General features: G+C 43.6%; 2 protein-coding genes across 2 annotated transcripts in view; one reads left to right on the plus strand and one right to left on the minus strand.

Moving 5' to 3' along the window:
• Positions 1–444: 444 nt before the first annotated feature.
• PSKH1 (protein serine kinase H1) overlaps positions 445–14,901 on the plus strand; it is a 28,122-nt gene continuing 13,665 nt past the window's right edge. Inside the window, exons 1-2 of the mRNA XM_080937095.1 lie at positions 445–570; positions 11,565–12,591. Coding sequence (XP_080793221.1) covers positions 11,635–12,591 — 957 coding nt within the window. The 5' untranslated portion in view covers positions 445–570; positions 11,565–11,634. The remainder of the gene's footprint in view (positions 571–11,564; positions 12,592–14,901) is intronic.
• On the minus strand, positions 3,604–4,011 carry LOC308436245 (small ribosomal subunit protein eS17-like; the record flags this gene model as incomplete). Its single annotated transcript, XM_080937106.1, has 1 exon — positions 3,604–4,011. The coding sequence occupies one exon, from the start codon at positions 4,009–4,011 to the stop codon at positions 3,604–3,606; it is 408 nt and encodes a 135-aa protein (XP_080793232.1).

Here is a 14,901-nt window from a genome sequence, read left to right on the forward strand (position 1 = left end):
TCTTTTCCTTTTTTTTTTTTTTTTTTTTTTTAAAGAGTCCTGCCTGAGTGCTGGGATTAAAGGCCACTATGCCCAGCTTGGTAAAAATCTTTTTTTTTTTTTTTTTTTTTTTTTTCTGTCTCATGATTCATTTAAATGTTTTTGCATCGATAAATTAAAAACAAATTATCCCGGGCGTGGTGACGCACTCTCTTTCCCTTCAAGAACCCCTTCATTTCTAGAATTTTGACATTTCCCCCCCCATTTCTCTCAGTCATTACATTTCCCAGAACTCTTCCCTCCCACAACCTGCTCCCCGCCGCCGATGAGCCGCTAATAGACCCACCCGCAGAGCCCTTCGCTGCCCCAAAGACGTCGATTGGCAGCACTCAGAGGACGCCCACCGAGTCCGCGTCCGGAGGCTCCGCCTCTCTTCCTCCCCGGGGCCGCCCAAGTTTGTTTTGGCGTCAGGCGCGCGCGGTAATGACGCCACCACGCTGACGCGGGAGGATGGCGGCGGCGCCCGTGGCCTGGGCTGGGAGACGGTGGGCTGAGCCGCCGAGACTCCGAAGAGCCCGCCGCCCGCGCGAGGTGAGGCCTTCCGGCTCGGGGCTTCGGCCTGACCGGCGTGAGGGGCCGGCGAGTTCGGCCGCGGCCAGGGCCTGGCGCGACTCCGAGCCTTCGACCCCTGTGCACTGGGGCCTGTGGGCTGGGGAGCAGGCCGGGCTGTGTCTACCCGCGGTCTCCGGGCATGGCCTCGAAACCTCCTGGCGCTTTAGGCCCGATGGGCTTGGCCAGCTGCCTGTCTGCTGCCCAGACGTCCCGCGTCCAGCGCGGGTCAGGTTGTTATAACGTTGTGTGCGGCGACTACTCCACACCCTTCCCTTGCGACAGAACGCCAGGGTCCTGCGGGGGGTCATCGATCGCTTCCATGTACTGGCTGGAAAAAGGGCCAGAGAGTCCAGCTGGGTCGCTTGCAAGGCAAACCTGTCATACTTACAAGGAGAACCCCGCTCAGTCCTCCGAAGCTGCTGCATGGATAATTCCCACCAGAAAAATCACTAGTTAAAATTGCCTCCTTTAGTCACTGTAGGGAAAAACTAAGCCTTGGAGCCTGCAGCATTCATAGCTCTTCATAATTGGATGTGGCCTGTGTAGCCCTACAGTGAACACCTGGGCACTTGTTGAGGCATGTGAGCCTCCTGTTAGGTCTGTGGTTTCACACCTTCCAGGTTCAGATAGCTGCTTTCTCTGTGAAACTTCCTTTATTTCCACCCTCACCCACCAGTATAGGAAGTTTACCTGTGTCCTTTTAAATCTACCATCTATATCTTTTCCTTGGAAAACTCTGCCCTGCGTTCACACAGCAGTAGTGTTTAGTTAAAGCTATTGGGACACTGACTTTTGTATGGATACAGATTAAGCCTTAGGAAACATCTGTCACAGCCAGCATCTGAGATAGTCACAGCAAACAACGACATGTCCGAGTAATTTTTCAAGATGCATATTCAAGAATTTTTCTCTTAGCTAAATATGGTGGCCTACACTTCTTATCAGTAAAGGCCAGTTTAGGTTACATAGCATGTTTAGGACAAACCTGGACTATATGAGACCCTGTCTCAAAAACAAAAATTCCTAAAGTCTTGGTATGGTAATGCTTCCCTGTGATCACCACACCCTTGAGACAGAAGCAGAAAGATGTCCAAAAGTTAAAGGGTAATCTGATTATAGAGGCTGTCTTGGGGAATTTTTTTTTTTCACTATTTCTTTTCTGTTGTTGATAGAAATTGAACTCAGGGCCTGAACCCTTTTCAGTTATCTACATGGTCAGTTTATAGTTTGATTTTGGAAGTTGTATGGTAGCTTAAATGATGTAACTCCAGCATTTGGGAAACAGGAGCAGGATTGCCATGGATTTGAGATGATCCTAGATTGCATATCAAGTATCAAGTCAGCCAGGACGACAGAGTGAGACCCTATCTCAAGCAAAACAAAGAAGGAAACAAGATATGAGATAGAAACCAGTGCTTTTAAGGTTGTTTTTAAGTCTCCTTCCTCCTCCTGTTTGGTGATTAACCCTGGGCATTTTGAATTCAACCAGCTGAGCTGTATCCCCTTTTCAGAAAAATTTGATAAATGACGAAGTCAGGGCATGGTTGTGCACACCTTTAGTTCCAGTATTTAAGGGACTGAGACAGGAGGATTGCTCTGAGTTTGAGGTCAGTCCTGCTTCTATAGTGAGGTCACCAGTCAGTCCAGCCTGGGCTATAGAGTGAGACTCTGTTTTGAAAATAAGATAGCATAAGCTAATGACATTACTGTACTTCTTGGATGAAGATTTGTTTATTGCCCCGGAAGCTATTGGTCTCATAAACTCATGTAATGGATTGTTGCCCATACCTTGGAAAGACTTTGAAAGATCTAAATATATGCCAGTTATATACTGTTGAGGAACACCCTGATCCCAGAAAACTTCCCTGTCTGTCTGTCTGTCTGTCTGTCTCTCACTCTGTGTGTGTACAAGCCAGTTCATAGATAAGTAGGTCAGAGATAATTTTTGAGAGTTGTTTCTCTTAATGGTTCTAGATAGAATTAGTTTGTCAGTCTTGGTAGCAGGTACTTTTACCCACTGAGATCTTTTGCCAGCCACATCATGGTTGAAGTTTTTGTTTTGTTTTGTTTTTTTCTAGTACTAAGGATTGGACCTATCAAGAACTAACTTTGCCACTGAGGTAGAATCCCAGCTATCTTTCTCACTTTTGATTTTGAGATGGGGTTTTACTATGTTGCCTAAGCTGGTCTTGAACTCACTCCGTAGCTAAGACAGGTCCTGGGATTTTCCTGCCTCAGCTTCCTGAGTAGTTTGGATTATGGGCCTTTCCCACCATTCTCAGCTAGAAAATGTCATCATTTTCCCCCTTTGGTTTTTTAAGGTAGGGTTCTTTGTGTAATTCTGGCTTTCCTAGAACTCACTCTGTATACCAGGCTGACCTCAAACTCACAAAGATTGCCTGTCTCTGTCTCTTGGGTGCTGGGATCAAAGGTGCATACCACTACTGCCTGGCAAAATGTCTTTTAAAATTGTTCTTCATATTGAGCTATGTGTAGGATGATGCCTTGTGTTTGGTGTTTTCTTCAAGGTTACTTGTAGATATCAGAGCTCTGAAAACAGCATTTCTTAACAGATAGATGCTGTTGATTACTCCCCTAAAGGGCTTTGGGATGCTAATTTACTAGTGGATGAATTTGCTGAATTGGCAAGTTTTCTAAGTCTAATTTTTTTTTTTTTTCCTCTCGGATTTTTTTTTTTTTCCTAAGTCTAATTTTAATCCTATACTTAAGTTGAATAGATGAGCCAGAGAAAGTGCAGCCTTCAGGAAACTTGCTTGTCTCTGACACTGAGGTATAGTTTCACATCTCAGATCTTCTTGTTACTTGGAACAGAATGCCTTTGAAGATCCGAGTGCCTGTGGAATCTGAAATGGATGCTAAAGTCTTGAGTCAGTCACAAGGTGATAGTTGAATGAGTGAAAGTTTGGTTTGGCCTTTTTTTTTTTTTTTTTTTTTTTTTTTGTTTGTTTGTTTGTTTTGTTTTCAAGTTTATTGAAAATATGGCATCACAGATTAAACAGCTCCACGTGGCGTTTTCAAATTCATCCCAACTGTAGGCTGAGTGACCTGGAGGTTAGAGAGACTGCCAAAGTCCAGAAGCTTCAGCATTTCCTTGGTGTCAGGATCTACCTCAATGATCTCCTGATCTAGGGCAGAGACCTCAGGAACATAGTTATCTCTCCTCTTTCTCTCCTCTTCCTGCATCTTGATAGAGATACCTCTCACAGGACCTCTCTGAATGCGCTTCATCAGATGCGTGACATAGCCAGCTATCTTGTTCCGAAGTGTCTTGCTGGGGATAATGGCCATTTCCTTGCACATGCGCTTGTTGGTGTGGAGGTCATTGCCCAGACATGTGTAGTACTTCTCCATGATGACCCAGGCCGCCTTCTTCACAGTCTTGGTGCGAACTCGACCCATGTTGACGGGTCTCGGTAAAATAGTTGGTTTGGCCTTTCATTTGGTTTTGTTAGTATTAGCGTGTTCTATGGGCAACTCTGACCTTTCTTGGTGCTTAACCAGCTCTGTGGTGATGTGACTGTGCTGTAAGCAGTTGACACTATTAATCCTTAAACTTGAGGAGAGCTGAGAGCAGCTGTCTTCATTGGCCTAGGGCATCATACAGAATTGTTATTCTCTGTGCATATCTTGGTATATGTAGAGAATTTGAGAAGTAATACCCTAGAAAGAGGTAAGGAATTCTGAAAACTGAGAGCTGGAAAGAGGCTTTTCCTAACACCTTTTACTTTCCAAAAATCTTAGTATCATATTGGTTAGGTCATCACTGAACTAATTCTTGACACAGTCTTTCATTGTCAGCATATGTAAAAACATATGTGATGTTTTCCTTTGCTGTAAGAAGATTGCCTGACAGCAGTTTTTCAGCCTGAAAATTGAAAGTGGCTTTCAGGGTATCATAAGAGTGATGCACACCTTTAATCCCAGCACTTGGGAGGCAGAGGCAGGCGGATCTCTGTGAGTTCGAGACCAATCTGGTCTACATAGTGAGTTCCAAGACATTCATAGCCAGAGCTGTGTAGTAAGAACCTGTCTTGAAAAGAAAATTAATGGGTCAAAGGATTTTATGTTGCAATGTCCAGACTTTAAATCCTTTGAAAGCAAAGACTATATCTTCTTTTTATCACTGTCCTAAGAGTTTTTCCAAGGCAGGAAATTGGTAAACATTTGTGGGCTAGAAAGGAAAACTCAGAAAAAATTACTAGATCTGTATTTCTGAGGGTGGGATTAATAAAAATAATTGCCAGGCAGTGGTTTCGTGAACACACACACACACACACACCCCTTTAATCCCAGTACTGGGGAGACAGAGGCAAGCAAATCTCTGAGTTTGATCAAGGCCAGCCTGGTCTACAGACTGAATTCCAGGACAGCCAAGACTACACAAAAACAAAACAAAGCAAAAGGTTGTTTTCTAACCTCTATATACATGATATGACATAGTGAATGTACCTGTACTTACATATACATCATATACAGAATAACAATAGTAATAATAATAATAATAATAATGTTTTTGAGACAGTAATCCTGGCTAGCCTGGAACTTGCTACATTACCTCCAAAGTGCTGGGAATAAAGGTCTGTGTATATATACACACACGCCATATATATATATATATATATATATATATATATGTATATTCAAGATAGGGTTTGTTTCTCTGGGTAGTCCTGGCTGTCTTGAGCTACAGAGCCTGAACTATGCTGGCCTCAAAGTTAAGAGATCTACTACCTCTACCTCCCTAGTTTTGGGATTAAAGGCATGGATCACCACTCCCTGGCTAAGAAGTTTTAAAACCACAACCACCAAAATGGGGCCAAGATATAGCTCAGTGTTGAGCCACCTTCTTTGAGTGTGTGAAGCCTTTTGATCTAATGTCTTGTATAACAACAACAACAAAATCATATCTAAGAAAGGAGAAGAGCTGGAGATACAGCTCAGATGGAGTGTTTGCCTAGCAGTCATGAAGCCCAAGTTCAGTCCCTAGCACCTCAAAGGACTGGGCATGGAGATGCAGGCCTGTGGTCTCAGAACTTTGGAGTAGAAGCCGGAGGATCAGGAATTTAAAGTCATCTTTACATAGCAAGTTCAAGGTCAGCATGGGCTATATAAGACCCTCTCAACAAGTAAAATAATCAGTGAAAAAAAGTCATTAGGCATAATAGATGCACACACTTAGGTTTATTCTACAGTACATCACAGGTATCGATCCCGGTATATAGTATTGATGTTGATTTACATCATTTTGCTCTCCTTCCTGTTATACTGAGGGCTGGGCTGGCACATATTAGGCAAGTTCTCCACCACTGCACTATACTGAAAGGTTGTAATGTATCTTTCCATTGCATCACTGGAGAGAATTCTGTTGTATGAATTATTTTAATTAATTTTTATGCCCCCTTTTGTTTTTGTTTTGCTTCATTTTTTAGGGTCTCATTGTGTAGCTCTGACTGGTTTGGAATTAATACTCTCATTGCTGACTATGTGGGTTGTTTCTAAGTTTTGCTTTAAAAAACTTTTCTTCTCTTACATTTGTTTATTTACTTTGTGTTAGAGTGTGTGCCCACGTGTCACACGTGTACATGGTGGGGGTCAGGGGACAACCTGTAAGAGTGTGTTGGCTCCTTATCCCATGTGGGTTCTGGTGAGTAAACTCAGAGTGGCATGTTTGAGCCAGCACTCTTAACCTTTTGAGCCATCTCGCTAGTGCCTCTCCTCTGTGAAGCAATCTCGTGTGCCTCTGAGTGGCTTCACACTTGCTGTACGTCCTTCCTCAGTCTCTCAAGTGCTGGGATTACAGACATGTGCTAAGCTACTTAGAACATTTTTTACTTATAGTTTTTTGTTTGTTTCTCTATGAAGCCTTGACAGTCCTGAAACTAACTATAGACAAAGCTGGCCTCAAACTCCCAGAGATCTGCTTGCCCCTGCCTCTTGAGTGCTAGAGTTAAAGCTAGTTATGTTTTTAAAATTTATTTGTTTCGTGTGTGTGTGTGTGTGTTTATATGTGTGTACATGTTTGTGTGTAAGCATGCATGTGCACGTGTTTGAGGGTGCATACACAGATGTGTGCACCTATAAGTAGATGGAGGCCAAAGGTAAATGTCAGATGTTGTCTCTGTTACTCTCACTCTTGCTTCAGAAATATTTTTAAATTTGTTAATTTTACTTTATGTGTAAGATTGTCTACATATGTGTCTGTGGACGTCAAAAGAGGGCATTAGATTTTCTGGGACCAGTTAGGGGTAGTTGTGAGCCACCGTGTGTGTTGGAAATGAACAAGTTCTCTGCAAAAGCAAGTGCCCTAAATCTCCGAGTCATCTCTCTAACCCCTCTGCCTAATTCACTGACACAGGATCTCACTGAGCCTGAACCAGGTGGGTAAGGATTGCAGGCCATGAGCTCCAGGAATCTTCCTGCATCCCCTGTCTTCAGCGTGTTGGCATTACATTTTTGTTTCATAATGCCAGCTTTCCACATGGTTGTTGGGGACCCAAATTCAGGCTCTCGTGGTTTTAGGACAGATAGCTAATGATAGAGCAGTCCCCATGCTCTAATTCTCCAACTTAAAAAGAATTACTTATGTTGTGCTGGGTAAGAACTTGGGTATAAGTTGTATTTCTGGCCCCTAATTTTTCATTGTGTTGATGAATGTACCATGAGTTTTCTCATAGGGATATGTGTTCCCTTGTGAAAGTGGTTTTGCAGTGTTGTTTCTAGAAATGGAGTTGCTGGGTCAGTCTCCTAGTTGTAGAGAGACAGAGTTCTCCCCATGTCTGCAGCTGCTCCTGTTGAAGAGCCTATCTAAAGGACAGAGTCTTCGGTGTGTGTTTTGTGTGGTGATGATGAGAAGTACAGTTTAGCCATCACCTGCTCCTGAGACCACTGCCTCCCAAAACAGCCCAGGGTCTTCTGGTTATTTATTTCTTTGTAGCTCTAGCTGTCCTTAAACTCAGAGATTTGTCTGCCTCTGCCTCCTGAGTGCTGGGTTTAAAGGTATGTACCACTGTACCCAGTTTGGTTCAGGATCTGTAGAAGTTTAAAGGTTATCTTGCTTTACTGTGGGGAAAAATGGTTGGTGGGTAGTATTGGAGAGGGACAAATGCTTGTTTTTTACCATTGGGAGAGATCCACAAACCAGGCTTCTGTTGCTAGCTCTTTACTCCTGGCTTTCCCCATAAATAAAATTAAGTCTGGAAGCTTGTGGACAGACTTACTTTGAGGTTCAAGTAACCTTTAAAACCCAAATAAAACCTTTAAGACCATTGTTGTTGAGGATGATGAGCCACCATTGTGGCTTCTTTCTAAGTCTTAAAAATAACTTAGAACCTTTCATTGTTGACTCACAGCAAATAGGAAACCAAGTGTCTACCATTGTTGACAGACTGAATGCTTCCTGAGCTTCACACTTTGCCAGGTCTAAGGGTGGCCCTGATTGCTGATAATCAGGCTCAAGGAGCTGACAGTGCTGTAATGAGAGGCAGTAGAGAGTAAAGCTATGCAGCAGGACTGAGGGCGCATTCCTGCAATCCCAGCACTCGAGTGTTTAGCAGGATAACTGCAAATTAGAAGCCAGCCTGCCTACATTGTGAGTTCAAGGTCAATTAGGGAGACATAGCAAGACTTTTGTAGAAAAATAAATCTTTGAGCTGCATTATATAGTTGGTATTTGGGTTTCTGAACATAGGCTCTTGAGAAAAGGGCTCAGCGGAGGTGTATTGACTCAGTACCTTAGTGATATAAGGAAACAGTTCAGGCTTTGATCTGATGAAGTCAAGTTCTGCTAGGCCTATATACTTCTGAAACCTTTACTGTCCAATGAAAAGATCTTTGCAAGGAGAACTGGGAGCCCAGAGTCCATGATTGGCCACTACTACTTGAGTGGCTTTGGATAAGTTCCCCCTAGCTCTCTTGGCTGGTCATGTCTATAGCGTCAGGTATCTCTTCACAGTAGTAAAACCCTAATACAGTAGACATGATTGGAGCTGAGCATATGAAAAGCATAGACAGTGAATTTCTATGGGTTTGAAGCTAGCCTTGTCTACATAGTGAGTTCTAGGCTAGTCAGGACTACATAGTGAGACCCTGTCTCAAGAAACAACAACAAAACAGATGTGATTGGAATGGGGAGCAGTCTTCATCTGGAGGATCTTGCATGTGTCCCCTAGCCTTCAGAGCTGGTACCTCTTCTCTTCCAGTTTCAATCTCTATTTGAGTTGCTAGAGTATTGATAGCAGCCTTCTAATTGAAATAAACATGGTGCCTTATTGCTAACTTTATTTAAAGGGAAAATTTAGGGCATTTCCTAAACCTTAGTTTTTATCATCAAATTTGTTTGGCTAGGTATAGCTAATTGTTGGTAAATCTAGAGTTGCTCTTCCTCACCAGATAGAAGTGACTTCTGAGTGGCCCATGCTAGATATTCATGCAGTTTGCATGTCCTCTCACCCTCTTGTCAGTGGTAGATATTGCTTGAAGATCAGGGGCCAGAGGCCTGTTCTCTGCCTCAGAAATGCTGGCCCAAGAATGGTCTTCCTCCTGGGTTTCAATACATTTGTTTTCCTGAAGGAAGAGACAAGTCTGCAGAATTTTTGGTTCACAGTTTTAATCTTTGCCTTCAATCAGAAGGAATCTACTTTCTAAGTGTCTTTATTTAAATATGATGTTCTGAATTAGGAGGACTGGTCCAGTGACCTGAGTTCAACTCGCAGAACCCACATGGTTGCTTGAGACTTGATTCCTGCAGAATTACTGCAACTCACCTCCCCACACACACAGATGCACACATGCACAAATAAACACATATGTAAATAAGTAAATAAATGTAATACAAATTTAAAATTTTGAAGACTACACACATCGTGTAAGTTCATGTGGACTTACCTTTGCAGTTGGTAATACCAAACCCGGAAGATGAATTGTTTCCTTTCATGTAAGGAAAGGTAAACTTTATTTTGCTGAGTATCATATTGGCATACTAAATGAAATCTTAACTCTTGAGTTGTGCTTATCAAAGTCTTTCTTTATATCTGATGGATTTGTTTTGTTTTGTTTTTCCTTTTCTCTGTGTGTGTGTGTGTGTGTGTGTGCGCGTGCGCGCGCGCGCGCAAGCATTTTACCTTTTTTTTTTTTTTTTTTAATTCCCTCATCCTGACAGATTTCCTCTCCCTCAACTTCAACTCATCCCAGCCCACACACCACCCTCATCCTTTCCAATTCCTACATCCTCTCCTCTGTTTTCCTTCAGGAAAGAGCAGGCCTCCCAGGGATATCAGCTCAACACAGCATAACAAGATGCAGTAAGACTAAGTACAAATCCTCATATTGGGGCTGGGCAAGGCAACAGGTAGAAAAGAACAAGGGTCCCAAGAGCAGACAAAAGGGTCAGAGATACTTCCACTCCCACTCTGAGGATTCTCACAGAAACACAAAGCTAACAACCATAACATATATGCTGAAGACTTAGTGCAGACCAGTGCAGGCTCCGTGATGAGCCCTGTTTAGTTGATTCTGTGGGAGTTTTATGAGTTCTAGTGGGTGATGATGCTGGAAGAGGTTTTTAACACTCTACGTCAGAAAGATGACCCAGAATAATGAGGAGTGATGTTTAACATTTAGGAAATATGAAGTTTCAACTAGAAGGGCCCAGGAAGACTAGAGGGGGGAAAAAGAACCCAACAATGGTGTCTGGTGAACATTCTTGCCCCTCTTAGGCTTGAAAAACAACATGAAATTTGATCTAGTGAGATCAGACCTGGGCTTTTTTTGTTTGTTTGTTTGTTTGTTTGTTTTGAGACAGGGTCTCTGTAACCTCTCAGAACCTATTCTAGCCTCACCTGGTCTTGAACTTATGATAATCTTCCTCCCTCAACCTCCTAAAATTTGAAATCATAGGTGTAAGTTATTACTGTACCTAGCTTCTGTACTCTAACATCTTTGTTTCTATTTGTTTTAATTTTTTGTTTGTTTTTCTGGGCAAGGTTTCTCTGTGTGGCCCTGGCTCTCCTGGGACCCGCTCTATAGACCAGGCTAGCCTCAAACTCAGAGATCTACCTGCCTCTGCCTCCTGAGTGCTGGGATTAAAGGCATGAGTCATCATTATCTGGCTTTGTTTTTATTTTTATTTTACTTGAAATTTTTATGTGTATGGGCGTGCTGTGTACCATGTATGTCTATGTACCATGTATGTGTGCCTGGCCATGGGAGGCTGGAAGAGGCATCAGATCCCCTGGAACTGGAATTACAGACAGTTTTTAGCTGCCATACGTGTGCTAGAAGTCAGACTTGGGTCCTCTGGAAGAGCAGCCAGTGTTCTTAAACTGCTGAGCCATCTTCCTATCTCCTACTATAACAGCTTGAGAGGTGAAAGGCATCCCTTTGCAGATAGGTTATTGTTGGTCAGTTTTTGTTTGTTTTTTCAGACAGTCTCAGTATGTAGCCTTGGATGGCCTACAAGTTGCTATGTGGATCAGAACTGGCCTCAAACTTGCATGATCTTCCAGTCTCTGCCTCCAGAGTGCTAGAATTACAGATATGCACCACCATGTCTGACTTTATTCTTTGTTGTTGTTTGTGAGTTTTTAATTGATTCTTTGTTAGTTTTACATCATGCACCCCATTCCCACTCATCTCCCTGACCCTTATCTTACTTCATTCTTAATTAGATTGTATTTATCAAGAAAACAGGAGGGGGCTGGACAGATGGCTCAGTGGTTAAGATCACTGACTGCTCTGCTCTTCCAGGGGTCCTGAGTTTGATTCCCAGCAACCACATGGTGGCTCACAACCATCTGTAATGGCATCCATTATGTCTGAAGACAACTACAGTGTTCTCGTATACAGAAAATAAATAATGCTTTTTTAAAAAAGAAAGAAAGCAGGAAAAGGGATAACAACTGTTCTTCAGGGGTGTCCCTGGCTGTTCTGACTTGCCCTCTTTTCTATTTGCATAGGTGTAGACGGGGCACTGCCTACAGAGCAGGTCCTGCCAGCCTCGCTGGAGAGGATGCCCCCGTGTCAGTGATGGGCTGTGGGACAAGCAAGGTCCTTCCTGAGCCACCCAAGGATGTGCAGCTGGATCTGGTCAAGAAAGTGGAGCCCTTCAGTGGCACCAAGAATGATGTATACAAGCACTTCATCACAGAGATGGACAGTGTTGGCCCCCTCAAAGCTGGGTTTCCAGCTACCAGTCAATATGCACCACCCTGCCCTGGTGTTCCCACTACTGGCCACACAGAGCCTCCCTCAGAACCACCACGCAGGGCCAGGGTGGCAAAGTACAGGGCCAAATTTGACCCACGTGTGACAGCTAAGTATGATATAAAGGCCCTAATTGGGCGAGGCAGCTTTAGCCGAGTGGTACGTGTGGAGCATCGGGCAACCCGACAGCCATATGCTATCAAGATGATTGAAACCAAGTACCGAGAAGGGCGGGAGGTGTGTGAGTCTGAGCTCCGAGTGCTGCGCCGGGTGCGCCACGCCAACATCATTCAACTGGTAGAAGTGTTTGAGACACAGGAGCGTGTATATATGGTAATGGAGTTGGCCACTGGTGGTGAGCTCTTTGACCGGATTATTGCCAAGGGTTCTTTCACTGAACGGGATGCCACAAGAGTGCTGCAAATGGTACTGGATGGTGTGCGGTATCTGCATGCCCTTGGCATTACACACCGAGACCTCAAGCCTGAGAATCTCCTTTACTACCACCCAGGCACTGACTCCAAGATCATCATCACTGACTTTGGCTTGGCCAGTGCCCGAAAGAAAGGTGACGACTGCCTGATGAAGACCACTTGTGGCACACCTGAGTACATTGCTCCTGAGGTTCTGGTTCGAAAACCTTATACCAATTCCGTGGATATGTGGGCACTAGGTGTCATTGCCTACATCCTGCTTAGTGGCACCATGCCCTTTGAGGATGACAACCGCACTCGTTTATACCGGCAGATCCTCAGGGGCAAATACAGTTATTTGGGGGAGGTGAGTTTGTCTTTGTGCTTGTTCTGGGGATGTTAGGAAGACCCCTCAGAATTAAGGTATAACCTGAAGCTCCTGGTCAGAGTTTGCTCTGAGAGTCATGTTCCTAGGAGCCAGGCAGATAGCATAGGCGTGACAGACTAGCAAAGTGTCTCAATTTGTATTCTCTTAAATGTAAGCCCTGAGGTAGAGACCTGGGAGCAACATCCTTATGTGGTAGGTTGTTAACTAGAGGAAGGGAGAGTGACCCATAAAGAAATAAAGTACATCAATAGATGGGCTGGCCAAGCTGGGCCACATAGCAAGTGTCCGGCCAGTTAGTGCTTGTCTTAGTTAGGGTTTTTCTGCTGTGAACAGACACCATGACCAAGGCAACTCTTAAAAAGGACAGCATTTAATTGGGGCTGGCTTACAGGTTCAAAGGTTCAGTCCAATAATAAGGTGGGGACATGGCAGCATTCAGGCAGTCATGGTGCAGGAGGAACTGAGAGTTCTACATCTTCATCTGAAGGCTGCTAGCAGAATACTGGCTTCTAGGCAGCTAGGATGAGGGTCTTAAAGCCACACCCACAGTGACATACCAACTCTAACAGGGCCACACCTTCTAATAGTACCACTCCCTGGGCTGAGCATATACATCACAGTGCTATATAGTGAGATCTGTCTCTAAACAAAACAAAAAGGGGGCTAGGGCAGTGGCTCAGCCAGTTGTGTGCTTGCCATGTAAGCACAGGGTTCTGAGTTCAGATCCCCAGAACTCACTGTAAAAGAGTTAGATGTAGTGGCATGTGTATCCTAGCACTGGGGAGGCAGTGACAGGAGAACCCTCTAGCCAAATTGCCTTGTTCAGATTCACTGACAGACCCTGTCTCAAAAAAATAGGGTGGAAAATAATAAAGAAAATTACCCTGGGGCCTCACACACAAGAACACGTGTACACCTATAAATCACACATACACACACAAGTGGACTGCCACTGTACTTAATCCTACTTTTAAGCTTATGAATGGTTGTGTGGAATGTGTCAAAGAAATGTGTCACTGAAGAGCAAGTGTGTGTTGTGTGTATTTTTAAGTGTAATAATTAAGAGTTAAGAATTTTTTTTGGCAGGTCAAGGGTTGGAGAGATCACTCAATGGTTCAGAGTTCATATTGCTCTTGTAGAGGTCCTGGGTTCAGTCCTCAGATCCCATGTTGGTTAGCTTACAACCACCTATATAACTCCAGCCCCAGGGATCTACCACCATGGTCAGTGTCACAGACGTGTACATACTTCTACACAAACACACACATAAACATAGTTAACAAATAGAACATTTTTAGAATTTCTTTGGGCATTAAATACCTTGTGTTTCTTGCCTACCTTGAATGTTAATGAGAGCCCTCAAGTAGGCAGAGAGATGCAGGCCCTGGCAGTGGGAAGCTGTGACTAGGTTTAGTAGCTACTGCAAGTGAGCTCAGAAGTAGATGTGACCTAAGGGCCTCTCGAGTATCTGTTCCATTGGGTACCACATAAGCTAGGATTAATATGCCCAACCCAGGAAGTTTCTTGCCTCTATTCAGTTCTGCTGTACAACAGTAAGGACCCTATATATCCACATTTTTTAAATCTTATATCCACATTTTTTAAATCTTTCGATTTTTTTTAAAAAGAGAAACTAGATCTAGTCTTAAGATGTTAAAGTTAATTTACTTTTGTTTTGTTTTGAGACAGTCTCATGAAGCTCAGATTAACCTCACACTCAATAACAAAGGCTAGCCTTCAACTTTCGTTTTTGTTTTTTGAGACAGGGTTTCTTTGTGTAACAGCTCTGGCTGTCCTGGACTTATATTGTAAATTAGGCTGGCCTCAAACTCACAGAGATCCTCCTGCCTCTGTCTCCTGAGTGCAGGGATTAAAGGCACATGCTACCATGCCTGACTCTACCTCTATTTCTTGAATGATGGCATTGCATGCATAAGGCCAACAAATGCTAACCTGTGTGCCAGATTCAAATAGCAAGCCATCAAGTTTGAAGATCTAGGCCCATGGATACTTTAATGCTTGGAAAACAGTTATCAGATGTTAGCATTGCTGGTTGCTAAAGGAAAGTGTGAAGAGAAGAGTGTCACTGCTAGTTGATTGTCAGGAGGGTACTGACTGGGAAGATGAGGCTGGCTGCAGTAAACTGCACGTGCTGCAAGCTGAAAATATTTGTGTGCTTATGGATGATTATACCATACTTTGTGGGGGACATAAGCTGAGTTTTGCAAGCCTACAGGACTGTCAAGACAGAGGGAAAGGTACAAGTTACTCCTCTCTAGGCAGCACCTG

The sequence above is a fragment of the Micromys minutus genome, assembly GCF_963924665.1.
Source record: "Micromys minutus genome assembly, chromosome: 24".
Taxonomy (NCBI): domain Eukaryota; kingdom Metazoa; phylum Chordata; class Mammalia; order Rodentia; family Muridae; genus Micromys; species Micromys minutus.